Raw genomic sequence first — 16,586 nt, forward strand, 5'->3', positions numbered from 1 at the left:
GGGACAAGGTCAGACAAAAAAAAAAACATCAGCTATCAACATTGGCAGTGGCAGCATGAACAAGAGAACTGAAGAGATCCTGTTGATGGAGGTCAGTGTCAGCTAGTAGGCAGGTTGGACCACTGTACGTATACTGTACCAGGATAGCAGAAGGGTGCAGGGCTTTCAGGGGTCAATCATGTCTGAACTGATTAGTCTGGCCCTTGGACCCTCGGCTGTGATGGCACGTCACACTCCATCCCCATCTCCAGCTCTTACTACCACTGGCGAGTCAATATGTCACAGCAGGTGACAGACGGGATCTCCTGGTGTGCTTGTCATGGGCTTGTTCTGGGTTTAGAGCACCAGCTGAACAGTTGTTGGTACTCCTCAGGTGAGTCCTCTTGTAGATATTCTGACCCTCCTTCTCTCTTTCTCTCCACAGGGACCTGCTGCATCATCTCTCTGTGCACCTGTGTGGCCGGGATCAACTTTGAACTGTCACGATACCCACGGCAGATGTATGGACTTCCAGAGGACATCAGCCACGGCTATGGCTGGTCAATGTTCTGTGCCTGGGGTGGGCTGGGCCTGACCTTGCTAGCCGGCTTCCTTTGTACATTAGCCCCATCTCTCAGTGCCCCTCGTACAATGGTGCAGAAACCGCGGCATGAGAATGGCACTGTCTGACACTTGAGCAGCAGCCGAGTGGCCACAGCAGACTGACGCCAGGCCATCCAACACCACCAGGATGCGAAAGGCTGTCCAAACAGACCTCAAACTTTTGCCAAGCGCAGGCGACTACACCAACGAGACTTTCATTATAATGGTGCTCTAAGAACTTTTCCCACTTCAGTATTTGGACTGCATTGTCTTGTGCGTGGACTTGGATGGACTGTCCTGTGTGTGTTATTGGTTTAAAAAAAAAAAAAAAAATTAAAAAAGCAAAACACAGCAAGCAAGCAGGGAAGCAGAGCGCTATAGTGGGGTGAAGCCCTGCTACTCTCGAGACGACTGTCTCCCCCAATTTACAGACAGACCTTTTTCATACTTTCTGCTGCACCCCTTTGGCGAACTCTTTGGAAATGTGCTTGTTGGATTAATGCAGAAGAGCAGTGCAAAACACCGATGGAGGGGACCTCTGGGAGCCCTCTGCATGCCGGTCCACCCTCCCTGTGGCACTGACAAGAAGCTTGCCATTCAGGCCTAAGCAGGCAGGATTGCAACACGTTGGACATGTGGAGTCCCCAAGGGTTGGTAGAGCCTTGTCCCGACAGAGTGGTGTCTACGGGGCAAAAAGGTTCAAAATAGTTTAACCTTGGTCTCGTCACCCACTGAGATTCTACTAGCCGACGAACCATTAAGTCTGGGACCCGCAGGAATTTAGTGCAAATCCAAATCCTGCATTGACAATCTGTCCAGGTTGCCCACTTAAGTCCATATGCTGCCACAACTGAGGAAGACAGACTGATGTCTGTGTGAGCCATTCTCTCAAGTAGGCCAGCACACAAGCTTGGGTTTGACATGAGAATGTCGGGAATCAGTTGCACAAAAGGTTTCACATCATAATAACTACAGCATTTCCAACTGGTGGCGCTGTGTGACCACCCCACCCCTGGGGTTTTGACGCTGCACATTCTGCCAAATACTCTTCTTCAAATTCTTCCCTCAGCTTTGACGCCACTCACTATGCCATCACAATGTGTGTGCGCTTCGGGAGTGTATGAAATCGATCTAAAGAGGTCAAAAACTGAGAATCTGAAGAAGTTACTCCACTGGTAACGCGGAAAGCACAATTTTATAAACAATGCAAAACGACTGAAGGAGAAAACGCCAGCAAGTTCATTTCAAGGCGCCGGTGTGCAGATCACAGAGGAGAGTATTTTGTACAGAACTGCCTAACCGTTTCGCATTTATATGGTGTCATGATGCTTTATTTGTACAAATATTTCAGAAATAGATTTCTTGAAATACCATAACATAATTTGAACTTTTTTTTTTATTTATTATTATTTATTTATACCATTACTGGAAAAGGACATTGGCACTGCCAAGCATGAGAACATGAGGAAATTTTATTTCAATGTATTAAGAGCTCATTTTTTAAAAATTTTTATTTAAAGATGTACATTCTATTAAAATGTTAAATTAATGTGCGAGTGTTGGTGCAGCAATTGTTTCAAGGAGGATCTCCAATTCTGAATAAACACCAAAAAAAGGGGAAGATGAAATCAAGAAAGAGAGGCTGTCATGGCATAGAGGGTCCCAACTCTATGTAATCTTATCCCCCATGGGACAGGAGAGATAAGTATCAGAAAATTCAATCCTGACACTGCAGCCGCCACCCACAAGCCCACAGTAGTAAGAGCTGGCACACAAAGAGTAATTTGGTTTTATCCTTTCAGAGGAGAGAAGGGACAGCGAATCTGCGTTGCACAAAAGCATCTTATTGTTCAGCAGACACTTGGCTTATCTCAAAGCAGTCTAGCTGCTGAACTCCTTAGTGTGGTGGCCCTCTCTAAATCAGCAAGCATAGCTGAGACAGAACAGATCTGCCAGCTTATTTCAAAAAAATAAACCAATGTGTGCAGTATGCAAAACTACACCAGTAAATGAAAAAAATTTATTTCTGAATTAATGATAAACAATGACAGAACTATACAAACGAGACACGAGCGTCCCCAGGAACAAGGCCAAATGACTAGGCCGTGGCATGGCTGCTTAGGCGTAGTACTGCAAGTTGGCTTTCTTCTTGGCCTGTACTTCCAGTATACCTTCCATGTAGTCCTCATGGGTCAGTTCAGTAGCACCTCTGCGCAAGGCAATCATCCCCTAAAAAGGAAAAATGTTACCTTCTAGCTCAGCACTGTGCCATTTTTTTTTCTTATTAAATATACAACAAAATCACAAAACACAAAATTCCCCAAAACAATGCCTCAGTGACACTTACAGCCTCCACACACACAGCTTTGCACTGAGCTCCATTGAAGTCATCTGTACATCGTGCAAGCTCTTCATAGTTGACATCCGGGCTGGAAGACAAAGTCGGACAATTTACTGTTGAACTGTGGGCTTTCAACATAGCACTGTATGACCAGATAAACTGGCCAGAGAGGCCACCATGATGGGGAGGGCCAGGGGGAACAGTATACACAAAGGCAAAAGAGCTTAGTTCCCTCACTTAGGGGTCTGTAGTCATACTGTGCATAGATGATTCTGCAACACAAAGGTTAACCAAAATGTACCTGAAGATTTATACCACGCTTCACAGACAACCATACCTGACATTCATCTTGCGAGAGTGGATCTGCATGATTCGAGCACGTGCCTCTTCGTTTGGCATGGGAAACTCAATTTTTCTATCCAGTCGGCCAGACCGGAGCAAGGCAGGGTCCAGAATGTCCACTCTGTTTGTTGCTGCAATGACCTGCATAAAGAATATACACTCTTAACAGGGATGTACAAATAGCAATTCAAAGAATGCAAAAAACACAATAAGAATTTTACACATTTACCAACGGTGTCACACACTTTAGTTCTGTTGAAGCAAAGCAGTAATGAGTTGGAGAGTACAAAGCATGAAAATGGAGTTCAAAGATTAGTAGTAAATAGCTGCACAACCTCTTTTGAACAAGCTGGTGTTTACAGTGTGCTGGGAGAAAATGAACTTGCCTAGATACAGTACATATTCGACCACAATGGTGAATTCCACAGGACATATGGGTAGGATCTCCAGTTCCAGTACAGACGGACTCACCTTCACTTGAGTGTTTGGCTGGAAACCATCCAGTTGGTTAAGCAGTTCAAGCATTGTCCTCTGCACCTCACGGTCTCCAGCTTTCTCACTATCAAATCTACACAGAGAACAGAACCAATCAAAATAGCATAAGCAGACAGACAAATAGCCACACTAAGCTCATCTCCCCAATGTATTCATAGTCTTGATCTAAAAGTCAATGATTAATTCAAACTTGTTTAGTTTCTTAATGAGCAAGAAAGCCCAGGAGAGGCAATCACTACCAAGTGAACTTTATGCATTCCTTACCGTTTAGTCCCAATGGCATCTAATTCATCAATGAAGATAATGGAAGGTGCCTTCTCCTTAGCCAAAGCAAAGGCATCACGAACTAGCTTTGCTCCATCGCCTATGAACATCTGGACAAGCTGTGGACCAGCCAGCTTCAGGAATGTGGCCTACCCAATAAAAACAGGACTGGAAAGTGATTCAGGAACACCAGCCAATTAGCCAAGTACTACATTAGGGAATGTTTGGTGCTGATCAGTTTAGGTGAAAGGATCTATTTTCATACAAACAACACCTTTGGTATTCTTTAATAAACCATTAGACTCGGGATGTAAGTTGGCAGGGAGAGAACCGCTAATTGAAAACACTGCCGACTTCCTCTTTGGAAACCCCAACATTACCCAGCCTTACTTTGGTTTGGGCAGCACAGGCCCGTGCTAACAGCGTCTTTCCAGTCCCTGGAGGTCCATACATCAAAACTCCTTTTGGAGGTTGAATTCCAAGATTTTCAAATTTCTCTTTGTGGTTCATCGGCAGTACTATTGCCTCCACCAGCTGAAAGAAAGCAATTTCTTGGTCAGAAATCAGTGACTTCCTACATTACACAGTTTCAGGACCACAAGCAGTCCATGAAGCCCTGCAAGGACACTTCGTACACACCTTCCAAGTATTAACAGACACTGGAGGATGCAAACCGCTTACATAATGAATTGCACGACTAAAAAATAAAAACCAACTAGGCTACACTAAGTTTGCAAGATATTTCTTAAACCCAAGGTATTAACATTGCTGATTTAGTAAATAAGAAATCTTGCAAACATTTTCCACAAACATCAACTTTAATACAAGGTGTGCAACTTCTCATTTAAAATAAAAAAAAATAAAAAAAGACTGACTTTGCTACCTAATGTAGGCCATAATTTAGTTTTAAATATGCCTTCATCTGAAAAATACATTCGGGAGAGTGAGTAAATAGGAACAGACACATTGCCAGATGAAGGGTCTAAACACGTGCTTAACAGAAACTTGACTACAGACGTTTCTCTGAGACTGGGAATTCCTAAGTGTGTATTCTGGGAAATTGACCCAAATCCTTAACACAGATGAACTAACCTCCTGAATCTGCTTATCCAGTCCACCAATGTCACTATACTGCTCAGTGGGTCGTTCGTCTACTTCCATGGCTTTGACACGGGAATCATACTCTGTGGGAAGTGTCTCCAGAATCAGGTAGGAGTCCTTATTCACACCCTGATGAGAATGAAGGGGAACACTGGTAGGGACTACTAGCACACAGTATTTTGCATATGAAAACAAAGCACAATTTAAAAAGGTGAGAAGAAACTCATAGCATTTCCATCAGGTCTGGTAATAACATATTTTACTGCTACTCACCACTAGATCCCCTGGTTTTAATTTCTCGGCATCCACTAATCCAATCACTGGCAGAAAATAAGTCTTTAAAGAAGAAGAAAAAAAAAAAAAAGACAGAAAACATTAGGGGAAAATGATAGTTCCAAAAACATCAAAAGACAACTTCTTTGAATAAAATCTTAAATTGACAGTAAAAAATAAAATTCTGAGTGCTTTATCACTTAAATACCCCAATCTAATCATGTGCTTTTTACAGAGTATCTGCAAATGTGTTACTTGTATTGCTGGACTATCCACTTAAACAATATCAAATATTTTAAGTATTTGCAATGTTTAGCAACATTTTAATTTGGAAAAATTGTATGTTTGCAATGTGAACAACTGATTACATTTCTTTAAAGACAATAAATAAAAACCTACTCCAAAGTTACAAGTAATTTGTGGCTTCTAAGCCTGTTATTATACAGTGCTATTTCAGCAGAAGAGCATGTATTTAAGTTTGGAATACTACTTGACCATCCCGAAGACAAAAAAACAAGAAATTACATTTGACATATATATACTGAATAATTTACAGAGTACTTCTTTGAAATTAAGGAATTATTAAGGAAGGTATTTGGGCATCAACAGACAAATGTGGCAACACCCCTACAACACGACCGATTCCTGACTTTCTAATTTGATCAAGGCTGCTGCTTCTGATGCCATAGCTAATACAGTGGAACCTCTAGATACGAGTTTAATTCGTTCCAGCACTGAGCTTGTATAGCGAATTTCTCGTATCTAGAACAAACTTCCCCATTGAAAAAAATGGAAATCCAGTTAATCCGTTCCGCACCCCAAATATATTAACATAAAAATCAATTTTCCTAACAAATAACACTGATAAATTATATATACTGTAGTCTACCTTTAATAAATAACACTGGTAAATAATATAACTGATTATTAAAAGAATCAAAACAGGTGTCCAAAGTGCAGTAGAGCATTCAATAAATCTTTAAATAAATAATCCTTAAAACAGTTGTGAAGTGGAGGTTTAAAATACACAAGAATAACAATCCTTTAACACGAGGTTAAAACGTCAAAAGGATGCAGTCTTTAAAAAACAGATGACAATCCCCGGTGCTTCTTCTCTGTTAGCATCTCACCTGCGGGCTCTGCAACAGGCGAGACACTCTTAATGCAGCGGACCTTATCTACACCGTCCTGCTTCAGCTGTTTGGCTCGCCTGTTCAGCTACACGCGAGCCTGCACACACTCTCACTCACTCTCTCTCTCTCTCTCTCCTTTTACTTTTTCTCCCCCTTAACCGGCTCGCGCTTCTCTATATATGCGGGGAGGACATGGCAGCTGCAGCCCATCAGCCACAGGAACAATCATGGATGTGGGCAGTTTCCCACCTGTGCACTTAAGTGAGAAACGCAGACACCGCAGATCGCGGCTCGCAACTGCTACCACGCCCCCTCGCTAAGCCGCGAGCTATACCCACAGCCTGGCTCGTGGCTCGTTACGCGAGCCAATGCTCGCATTTAGATCTGAATTTTTCGCTCATACTTTCCTCGTATTTTGAATTTCTCGTATACAGAGGTGATCGTATCTCGAGGTTCCACTGTAGTAGATAATAATAAATTAATAATATACAATAATTATAAATTAGGTCATATTTAACAAGAGTTCCTCTCAACAGGTAAAGCCAACATAAAAAAAAAGTTAAAACTAAAATGTGTTATGAAATCCATAAGCAAAAGATTAATATTTACAAGTCTCTGTTATTAAAAGCAGATTAATAATGTTTTCAAATTGCAAATGATTGGACAGTCACAATGTAATTAAACCTCATTTTATGTCAAAACATTTGCTAAGGTAAACAAACACAACATATACAAACATTCACATCAATATAATGCAGTTCTATGATTGCTCAAAACAACTGTAACCCTGTTCAGCTGGTGCTACACCAGTAGGTAAGCTCTTTACACAGCATCACAGAAAAATAGTGTTACACCTGAAAATGTACAAAAGACAATAGTTCTTCCATATGTATACTTTTACATGTTAATTTAACACTGGTGACTTTGCTGGGTATGTCCACAGGTGCATGAAGCAGAAATGGAAACTGAAGCGCACTAGAGGACAATAAATACAGTAAATGAGACTACTAATTCAGTGTGGAATCTGAAATGGAATGGATCAGAGCACATGCGGGTGGAGGTATTGGCATTCTCAGGTAACAAGTTACAATCACTTTGTTATTATTTAATATTGTGACTGCAACCTAAACTCACTTTTAGCAATCACTTTGGTGTGCTGTAACATGCATATAACTTTGCATGTTATACATGCAAATATAGCACTTTAAGCACATTATCTATTATGGATGTGAAATGATAGTTTTTCTTGCCATTCAGCATTGATCTGGAAGGCAAAGGAGAATGCAAAAGCAAAACCAGTAAACTGTGCAATTGCTTGTCACACTGCATAAGGTAATGCTTTCAATCATCTACAAAGATGTAGGCCCTTTGTTGATCACCCAGTAACACCTAAGACTATGGGCCAGCAACTAACAGCGTAGGGACTCCACTCACAGCGCCTACAGAGACATTTGTCACTAAATGCACCATCACCAATGGGGTCTGAACTGATGTTAGGCTTCAGTGCCCAGAACTGCAATAGACCTACATCAGGCCATGCTCAGTAGTTATGTCTCATTAATTTCTTAGAGGCCATGAATATTTGATTCATAAAGCAAATAACACAGACAACGCTGCCCTCCGGATAATATTTTAAAAAGATATCCTTGTAATACAGCAGGTGTGACAACATGGAATGACATTATCTGTTATAGGAGGTTTCTAGCCTTGCTGGGGCAGTGCCATCACACGATGATATGCCAAAGAGAGTCCTTTCACACTTTAACTACTTGTTAACATAACAATCTTGTCAGAATTTCCCATTTTCCAAAGGGGCATTGTCCGACCCACGTGGCTGCCATATGGTAGGAATTCCCATGCAATATGAGCATTCTTCCCTGGCCAATGTGAGCAGTCACATTTCTGCATGTATGGCACACTTTACCACACAAGGGGGACCCAAACATTACCAGAATTGGTGGTCAGTAACATAGGAGTAAGTTTTAAATTATTGGATATGCTGCTAGGTATCATACTCCTATAGTCTGAGTAGTTAGAGTTGATTGATTCTGTATTTCTGGCATTTATTCTACAATCACACAGGTGAATTAGGCAATTTTCTCTCCAAACACCAGAGCAGATTTTCAAGAGACAATGATGATTATTATTTTCCACAGGGACATGCTTTTTTTCCATGAAGTATTTGTTTCCTATAAACAGACTGTTAATATGTGTCATTACACTGAAGTGTTGAAACAACAGCGGGAACACATCAGGAAAAAACATCTAGAGAAGTGGAGCATCCAAAACTGGATTCTGTACCATGGCTGTACACTTGTATACAGTGCATTATCAGTCAACTGGTTTTTGATCAAATAGGTGTTGTTTCATGACCCCTGTATTTGTCTGATCTTGCTCCCTGTAACTTTGTTTTGTTCTTGAAATTAAAACTGAGACTGAAGGGAAGATGATTTAGTACCGTAGAAGAGATATAGGAAAAAATACAGGATGTTCTAATCATGTTTAAAAAAAATGTTCAGAAAATGTTAATCAGAATGGGGTAAACACAGAGATAAGTGTCTTGCATCATAAGAAAAAGTATTTGGAAGGTGACTAAGAGAAAATAGCTGTAAGTAGCAAAAACACTCCATATTCTTCATGAGCCACTGTCTCTCTGAAGAAAGAGTTGCTTATTGTTTGGCTAGATGTGGCATAGTACACCAGTTAAAACCGGTGACTCTGTAATGCTTAGCCATTTGCCTTGCTAGCCATGGAGGTTTCCCTAGCACTCACAACACCAATGCATAGCTCCACTCAAGTTCAATAACCTGTTCTTTTGTCCACTTGTTATGGAATCATTACTTTGTTCAGTATCACCTTCTCTGTGTTTTCTTAAACAAACTGAACCACATGTGGTGAAAGTAGCCAATAGAATGTGAAACTGCAACTCCCAGCAGTCCCTGCAGTGGCTCTGATTGGTCTTCTGCTGATGGTGCTGGGGCTGTTTGGGGTCAAAAGATGTCAGCGTGGCTTTTAAAAAGGGGGCTGGTGACCAAAAGCAAAAAAAAAAAAAAAGTATTTGTAATTTGTGTTTCAAGTTCCTGTCTGTCTGCCTTCTCTTGGGTTACCTGTACTTATTCGTTTTGTCCTGGATCGTTTCGAGGTTGGCGTCTGGATTGTCTGCTGTCTGCCTGTGTACACGAGGACTGTAAGTGGATTCATGGCCATCCTGCAAAGAAAGGAGCACTCCTGAACCCGTCCACCCATCTTTACCATTTCAGGAACTAGCGGTAGGACTATCTTTACAATCCCATTCAACGTACGGATCTCTGGACTATCTATTTTCATCATTACATTTCATCCATTGTTTTTCATGAACGTTTTTCATGATTTACTGTGTGTGTTTTGTTGTATTTAATGTGTAATCGCCATAAGGGGAACAGGGGTAGTATCGTTGTTTTCATTCGATTACCGGTTTGCTTTGTTTTGTTTTTGTCTCTGCGAGTGCATGCGGGCTGGGCCAAGGCTGGGTGCGTCCCTGGAATCTTCACCATAAAAATAAATAAATCACCGTCTTCGACAGTGTGAATCTTAGCGGCACCGGACCGCTGCAGCATTATTCGTTTCTCCTTGGTGCTGATCGACTGTGATGCATCCCCAGCTGAGTGTTCTTGTGTTTTCCGTTTTGTTCCTCTTAACCCTTAAACTGCCACACCCAGTTATAGTCATTTCCCAGTGCCATTTGCGAACACGTAGACGCTGATCAGTCAGTGCCGTACATTCGTTAAGTAGCCAGCTCAAGACCACTGCCAGCCCCTTGTGAGCAGGGGGGCTGAACACACCCCTAGAAGACATAGACGCTCCTCAAAAAAACCCTCTTAAAAAACACGATAGACTACTTTCACATTGCTCCGTTACTTGCTGGGCTTACATGCGGCTGCTCTGTTGCGTCATATGCTTCTCACACAACTCTACACATACTTAAAAGCCAGAGCAACACCCGTCCTTTTTGGCTGATTGCTTTGTTTCTCTCTCCTCCCCCTGACATCCTCTGCTCCTGTTGGGGATCCCGCTCCCATTGTGCTCCTCTATGATGTTTGGCTATTCTTTTAATTGAGAACTAACTGCATACTGAGCTCATTTTACTTCTGAAAGAGACGTGTTTATTTGAGTAAAGTTCCTGTCTCTACAATCTCCTGTGTTTCTGTGCAATTCTGTGACCCAAGCGTGACACCCTGCAGCCTCACTGTCCCTGGGACTGAGCCGCTGCACTAGACGAGCCTGCCAGTGTCAACGCTTACCTCTGTGTACTTGAGTGCGGCCAGTTCAAGTGTAGTTGGCTCGGTGATTTACTGAATTTCATTCATGGCATCAGTTGCACCTTGTACATATTGTTCCAGTAGTTTTTTTTTTTTTTTTTTTTTTTTTATAAATAGTTTTTACAGTTCATTAGCAGTGTGTAAAATGATCAGTGTTTCAGTAATTGTGATGCTCTTTGCATGAAAAAAAAATGTGTTCCATTAAAATTTCACTTTTTCTTTGTGAATTGTGACGTTTACTTAAAGTGCAGCAAAAACATATTGGTTTGCAGCAAAAACATATTTGGTTTCCAGGGATGCATTAACCCCCAAGTATGTGGCAGTTTAAGGGTTAAAGCCCCAAGGTGCTGTTGAAACGCCCTGCACCGTCTAAGGCTTCTGGCAATGAAAACGAGCTTGCATGAATTACAGTACATATAGCGGTAACCTCGGTATTTTACATAGCATGACATAGCAGTACAGTATACAGGTTTACCTTTACATTCTTTTTTTATACAATGTATTAAGCTGAGTTTGAAATTAAAGTGTTTTGGGGGCATATTTAGGGTTTAAACTCTAAAAATGGGCATTTTTTTAGCCACATCCAAAATTCAGTTTTTCACAATTCGCGGGTGCTCTAGGAACGTAACCCCCTGCAAATTTTGGGGGTGTACTGTATATTGTGAGCATGTGTACTTCAAATGTCCAACCCAAATACTTCTGTGTCACAGCACATACCTGTCTAGTTGAGGTTTTTATTACTGCACATTTGCCCTTCCTCTGGGAGTCTAAATCAATATTTGCTCCATCTTCTTCTTGATCATTTGGATCCACATCTAGTAGCTGGGAAAGACAAGACAGTTTTATTTTGAGGCACTTCCTTTAAGTAAAACATAATTTTGAAGAGTAAGAAGCTCACAGTCAGGATGGAAATATAACATTCTGAAACCTGCTTAGTCAAACTGAAGTTTGAAGGGCCAGAGCCTATCCTGGTAAAACTGGGTACAAACAGGAAACCACCCTGTTGGTCCATCACTGGACCCACCACATACACACACACACATCCACACTAGCACTGGACCAGAAGGGAAACCAGCACAAACAAGGGGAGTACATGCACTCTTCATATGGACAATGAAGCTGAACCTGTGAGGCAGCTGCACTATCCACTAAAAGACACTGTGCTGCCCAGGATCAAAACAGCTAACAGAAAAATTTAAAGAATGAAAAAGGAACACAGTTAGTACAATTCTCAAACAGATGTCAGTTTTTCACCATTTTACACGCTGAACCTAATGACTCACTTCAATCACATTGGAGACCAGGTATGGGAGAGTTTTGTTCACTTTAATTTTTTCTGTGTTCTCTTTGATTTTGTCCTTCATAGCCTGAAGTTCATGAGTCACTCTCAGTACCTCACTCTTCATAATCTAGACATAAAGAAATAACATACACAAAATAAGCTTTTCGTGAAGTTTCAAATGATCCAGTTAACCCAAATATTGGGGAAGGCCACCATCCCTCTGAAATATCGAAATATCTTAAAATTCTGCATTCACAAATTTTCATTGCACAAACTAGAAAAAAATGACATTTCCAAAGATATGAATCATGTATTTTAGATTTAAATCAGTAATGATCAAAATATTCCTCATGTTTTTGTTGGTGATACTAAACCATATTGGAGTATTACACATACTAGAACAGCTGTACTTTTGTAGAAGAGGATATGGAATTAAAACTTTACCTACTGTATGTTGGAGACAGAAGCATTTATATGTGGACTGGGTTTTAAAAAAACATGCCCTACTGATGACATTTTTTTCTGTCTTTGTAGTGTCATGTGTGCTGTCATTTATACTATTCCCAAAAGTATCAGTCTCATTATTTTTAAACATACAATGGTTTTCTAATAACTACAATGGCACTATAATTTGCTTGGAATAAAAATGCATGTGACCACCAGTGAGGAGTATTTTGAGAAGGCTAGAACATTTAAGTAAATGAGGTTTTATAGTTCTTCCACATTCCACAAATCAGTTGTATCCAGTGTTGGAGAATTATGTTTTATTTTTTTAAAGAGCAAAAAATACTAATGCACAAACAAACACAAAAACTTTTAAAACAAGTGTGAACAGCACTATACTTTTGCATTTCTGGAAAAGCATTTGACGCCATGCAATTGTGCCAGTCTCCAAAACAGAATACCCGTTTGACATACTTGCCTTGATTTCACTATCCAAGAGACGAGTCCTCTGAATGATTTCTTCGGTGGACATTTTGAGGACTTCCTCCCCAATGCCATCCTAAAAGGGGTGATAAAAAAAGAAAACAAGAAAAAGTACTTCTGCACGTTGACATGGTGAGCAGTTTTAAATATTGAACCACCTTCATTCTCTTGCTACTCATTTTAACATACTTAACTTTGAATTTTTTATCAGAAATAAACAAATTAAAATACTAAAATTCATAACACATTCCTCCAATGATGGAAACGAGTACAACTATAAAAATAAGATATTTGTCCTGTAAAAGTGATTAATGGATTACTAGGGAAACATTTTAAACTTAAAGAGGCAAATCTACAACACTCTGAAAAGTTAATGAGTGTATTTTATTTAAATACCATTTGCAAAATTAAACATTAAAACACTAAAAACGGCAACATTTATGATTAAGTTAGCAGTCGTTGAGGGCACAAGTGTGTCGATGGTCTTATCAGTGCCGTTGACTTAATACGGATTAAGTGATCATTAACAGGGTGAGTCAAAATTATGTTAAAACTAATGGTACTGCTATGTATATACTTATATACAATTTTTGTGAACAATTTATGTGCCACATATGGTACATGTGTTGAACATGATGGCAAACAGGTTGAGACATTGTGAATAAATTGTTTCCACCATTCAAATGTTAACATCATTCTGACTCACCATGTATTGTTCATTCATTGGTGTATCAGACGCACTTATCTGGTGTTACAAGTGAATGAAGATAGTACTAGGGTGTTGTACCGTGTTAGCCATTATGAATGTAGAGAAAAGCCAAGCAAAATGACACCTTTTATTGGCTAAATACATGAAAAAACAAAAAGGTACTGAATCAATTACTTGCATGGTAGCATCCATACATCGAACGCAACGGAAACGTAAGGAAATCGTAGAGCATTAGAATGACTGAATGGAGTGACTACTGGAAACTACAAGAGACACGCGCAAACACTTCATGCTTTCTGAGGGAGTTACTGCTTGTATCACCATATACTTTACACAGCTTCAGAAAAATCGCGCTAAGCGATCTTCTGCCCCTTACAAAATAGATCAGGCAGAATAATTCGAAGATCGTAGCCTCTGATATATCGCCACACAGCCCTGTTTCACGGGGCTGTAAAACAAAGAATTTTTCCTTTGAGAACGATAGTTTGACTAAAATACAATCAAAAATGTAAGAAAAAACTTAACGGAAAGGTGGTGAAATCGGTAGAAGCACATTTTAAACAAGATGTTCTGCTAGGATGAGGAGGGAGGCCAGGCACCCGGTAAATACAAAACACTATTACTACTACTAATACTACTAAAGTTCCAATCGTCACGGCAGATAACGACTTGAGGTTCCGAGGCCAACTGGGTTCTGCTCGGCACGGCAAAGCAGTTGGCCTCCGAACGGCGAAGCAAGCGAAACCTCGGCCGTCTCTTTTCCCTTTGTCATTCTCTTCCTCCTATGCATTGGTGACAGGCCGACAGTGCTGCAAGGCGCAAGACGCGGAATATCATTTAGAGGTTTTCCTCCAAATAAAATAATTATATTATTCATTTAAAGCGAAACTCATTTTCTGCATTTGGCCCGGTGTCGAGTGAATAAAAGCACAAACCTCTACCTCATCCCAAACTGATCTGTCATTCAGCGTCGCCATGATGGAAATGACGCAGGGCACAAGGAACCGCCACAATATAACTGACTGATTCGTCACGCGTTTCACCACCTCCAGATACATTTTTTTTTCACGGTACAGTTATATTATATTACTACTATTAATATTATCAATTTAAACATATTTTGTATTATTTATTTTGTTGTTTTAAAAATTTGAACGTCGTACGATGGATGGAATCTGCTGCAGCCTCACTCACAAATAAATTTGCTCAAAGCGCCTCGCTCCGTCACTACGTATGGAATATCCTGTTTACCCCAACGTTAGGTTTTGTTTCCATCCAAACGAACAAATTACATGAGTCTGCGTCTCCAAAGAAAAACCAGTAGAGGCGACAAGACAAGAAGAAAGAAGATTTACGCTAATTAGCTGCGGAGCCCGCTCTACGTTTGAGCTTTCCGTTATTATTATCCCACTTTTCATGTAGCGTTGTGACACTGGCCAAGTCAGTTCTGGTGAATGCGATATTTATTTGTGAAGTGATTGTTATTTTAACTTTTATTGATTCGGTTAATCAATTTTACCCCAACGGCGTAGAAAGCGCAGTATTTATTATTAGTTTGAAGTGCTCCTGCTGTGGCGTTCCGCTTCCATTCACACATTCAGAGACCGTGTTGGGGATACAGTAGCTCCTCCGTTAGTCCGTGTTAGGTGCCGTGTTGACGGTTCACAGCCGTAGCAGCGCAAGAGTTCTTACTTTTTAATCTGAGGACTCAAATTAGAAATCGGTACCGTAATGGGACTCAAGAGGAGGATTATTATAATGACAGCGGAGTCCTACAGAAGCAAATAGTAATGGCCATATATTTAAAGAGTAAATGTATTCGTTTTTTTTCAAGCATATTTACTAACATGAATATTATAAAATAGAAAAATGGGAAAGAAATGTATTGATAAACGATACTCCATCTGTCCATTTTCTTAACCCACTTATCCAGGGCAGGGTTGTGGGGCAGCTGGAGGCTATCCCAGCAAGCATAGGGGTGTTGGGTGGGAACAGCACCTGATGGCCAGTCCATCACAGAGTGAACACACACACGCGCACACTGTAGCATCACTAATCCAACTAGCCTGCATTGTCATTCAATTGTGGGATGAAATACATGTGCACATGGGAAGAACATGCCAACTCCACAAAGGGAACGCCTGGGGCTTGAACCTAAGAGGTAATACCGTTCAAAACAAGAAAAGATTCCCGAGGTGTGTCACTGCCAGCAGAAATGCTTAGTTTAGTAAACGTGAGAGAGAAACACACTTGTAAGGATGTGATGATTTTTTTGAAAGCATAGAATGAAAGGGCATTTAACTAAATCCCCTGACTCATGGCGCCATTTAAGGAACGAAGTACTGTAGTTCAAAAATAATTAATCGATGCAGCTTATTTACCTAGCCTTAAATAACTTTTTTTTTTTTTAATGTTTTTCTAAAGAGCACCTCCATAAATAATACTTTTGTATAAATTGGTTTAAAAATAGTTTAATGTAAACCCATTTACATTTAACAATTCAAGTAACCAGAAAAGCTAAATTATTCTTTCAAAATGTGTGCACTATTTGTAGATTATACTTGTGATAGGATAACATTTGCTGAAGATTTTTGCCAACAAACCAGTTTGAAACTGTACAGACTGATATTGTGTCTACTGCTTATCACACCCTTTTGATATTTACTGGTGTTTTTACTGTTAGCACATCCTTCACACTACCAGCTGATGGACATTCCAAATTTAAAATAGTGTGACGAGAAGGATTTCAGCCTCACTGAGGCATGTTAAGCTTAATGCAAAACCATCTTTGGACATCAGTTCCAGATTTGAATTCAGTGTATGTTGTAAATGTGAACAC

General features: G+C 40.3%; 2 protein-coding genes across 3 annotated transcripts in view; one reads left to right on the forward strand and one right to left on the reverse strand.

The window, feature by feature from the left end:
• The window catches only part of tmem276b (transmembrane protein 276b), a 34,735-nt gene extending 32,600 nt beyond the window's left edge, over nt 1–2,135 (forward strand). Inside the window, exon 4 of the mRNA XM_028794275.2 lies at nt 425–2,135. Coding sequence (XP_028650108.1) covers nt 425–669 — 245 coding nt within the window. The 3' untranslated portion in view covers nt 670–2,135. The remainder of the gene's footprint in view (nt 1–424) is intronic.
• Nucleotides 2,136–2,588: 453 nt separating this feature from the next.
• Nucleotides 2,589–14,772, reverse strand: psmc3 (proteasome 26S subunit, ATPase 3). Of its 2 annotated transcripts, none has more exons than XM_028794274.2 (12): nt 14,689–14,772; nt 13,034–13,114; nt 12,113–12,238; nt 11,547–11,651; nt 5,399–5,461; nt 5,117–5,254; nt 4,415–4,558; nt 4,025–4,173; nt 3,737–3,833; nt 3,261–3,406; nt 2,930–3,011; nt 2,589–2,811 (listed from the first exon to the last, which is right to left on the reverse strand). In XM_028794274.2, the coding sequence occupies exons 1-12, from the start codon at nt 14,722–14,724 to the stop codon at nt 2,701–2,703; spliced, it is 1,278 nt and encodes a 425-aa protein (XP_028650107.1). In that variant the 5' UTR covers nt 14,725–14,772; the 3' UTR covers nt 2,589–2,700. The 2 variants fall into 2 exon arrangements, with proteins under 2 accessions (XP_028650107.1, XP_028650106.1); XM_028794273.2 differs by having other exon boundaries at nt 14,683–14,748.
• Between the last annotated feature and the right edge of the window lie 1,814 nt (nt 14,773–16,586).

The sequence above is a fragment of the Erpetoichthys calabaricus genome, chromosome 2 (genome assembly GCF_900747795.2).
Source record: "Erpetoichthys calabaricus chromosome 2, fErpCal1.3, whole genome shotgun sequence".
In the NCBI taxonomy this organism is placed as follows: Eukaryota; Metazoa; Chordata; class Cladistia; order Polypteriformes; family Polypteridae; genus Erpetoichthys; species Erpetoichthys calabaricus.

What these genes read in the sequence shown, in the direction of transcription:
- psmc3 (XM_028794273.2), bottom strand. Translation starts at nt 14,724, where the DNA reads ATGGCGACGCTGAATGACAGATCAGTTTGGGATGAGGTAGAG. An exon ending in GATGCCATTGGGACTAAACG is followed by an intron (nt 3,834 to 4,024) that starts GTAAGGAATGCA and finishes TTCTCTGTGTAG; the next exon opens with ATTTGATAGTGAGAAAGCTG. An exon ending in AGCCAAACACTCAAGTGAAG is followed by an intron (nt 3,407 to 3,736) that starts GTGAGTCCGTCT and finishes TTCTTTATGCAG; the next exon opens with GTCATTGCAGCAACAAACAG.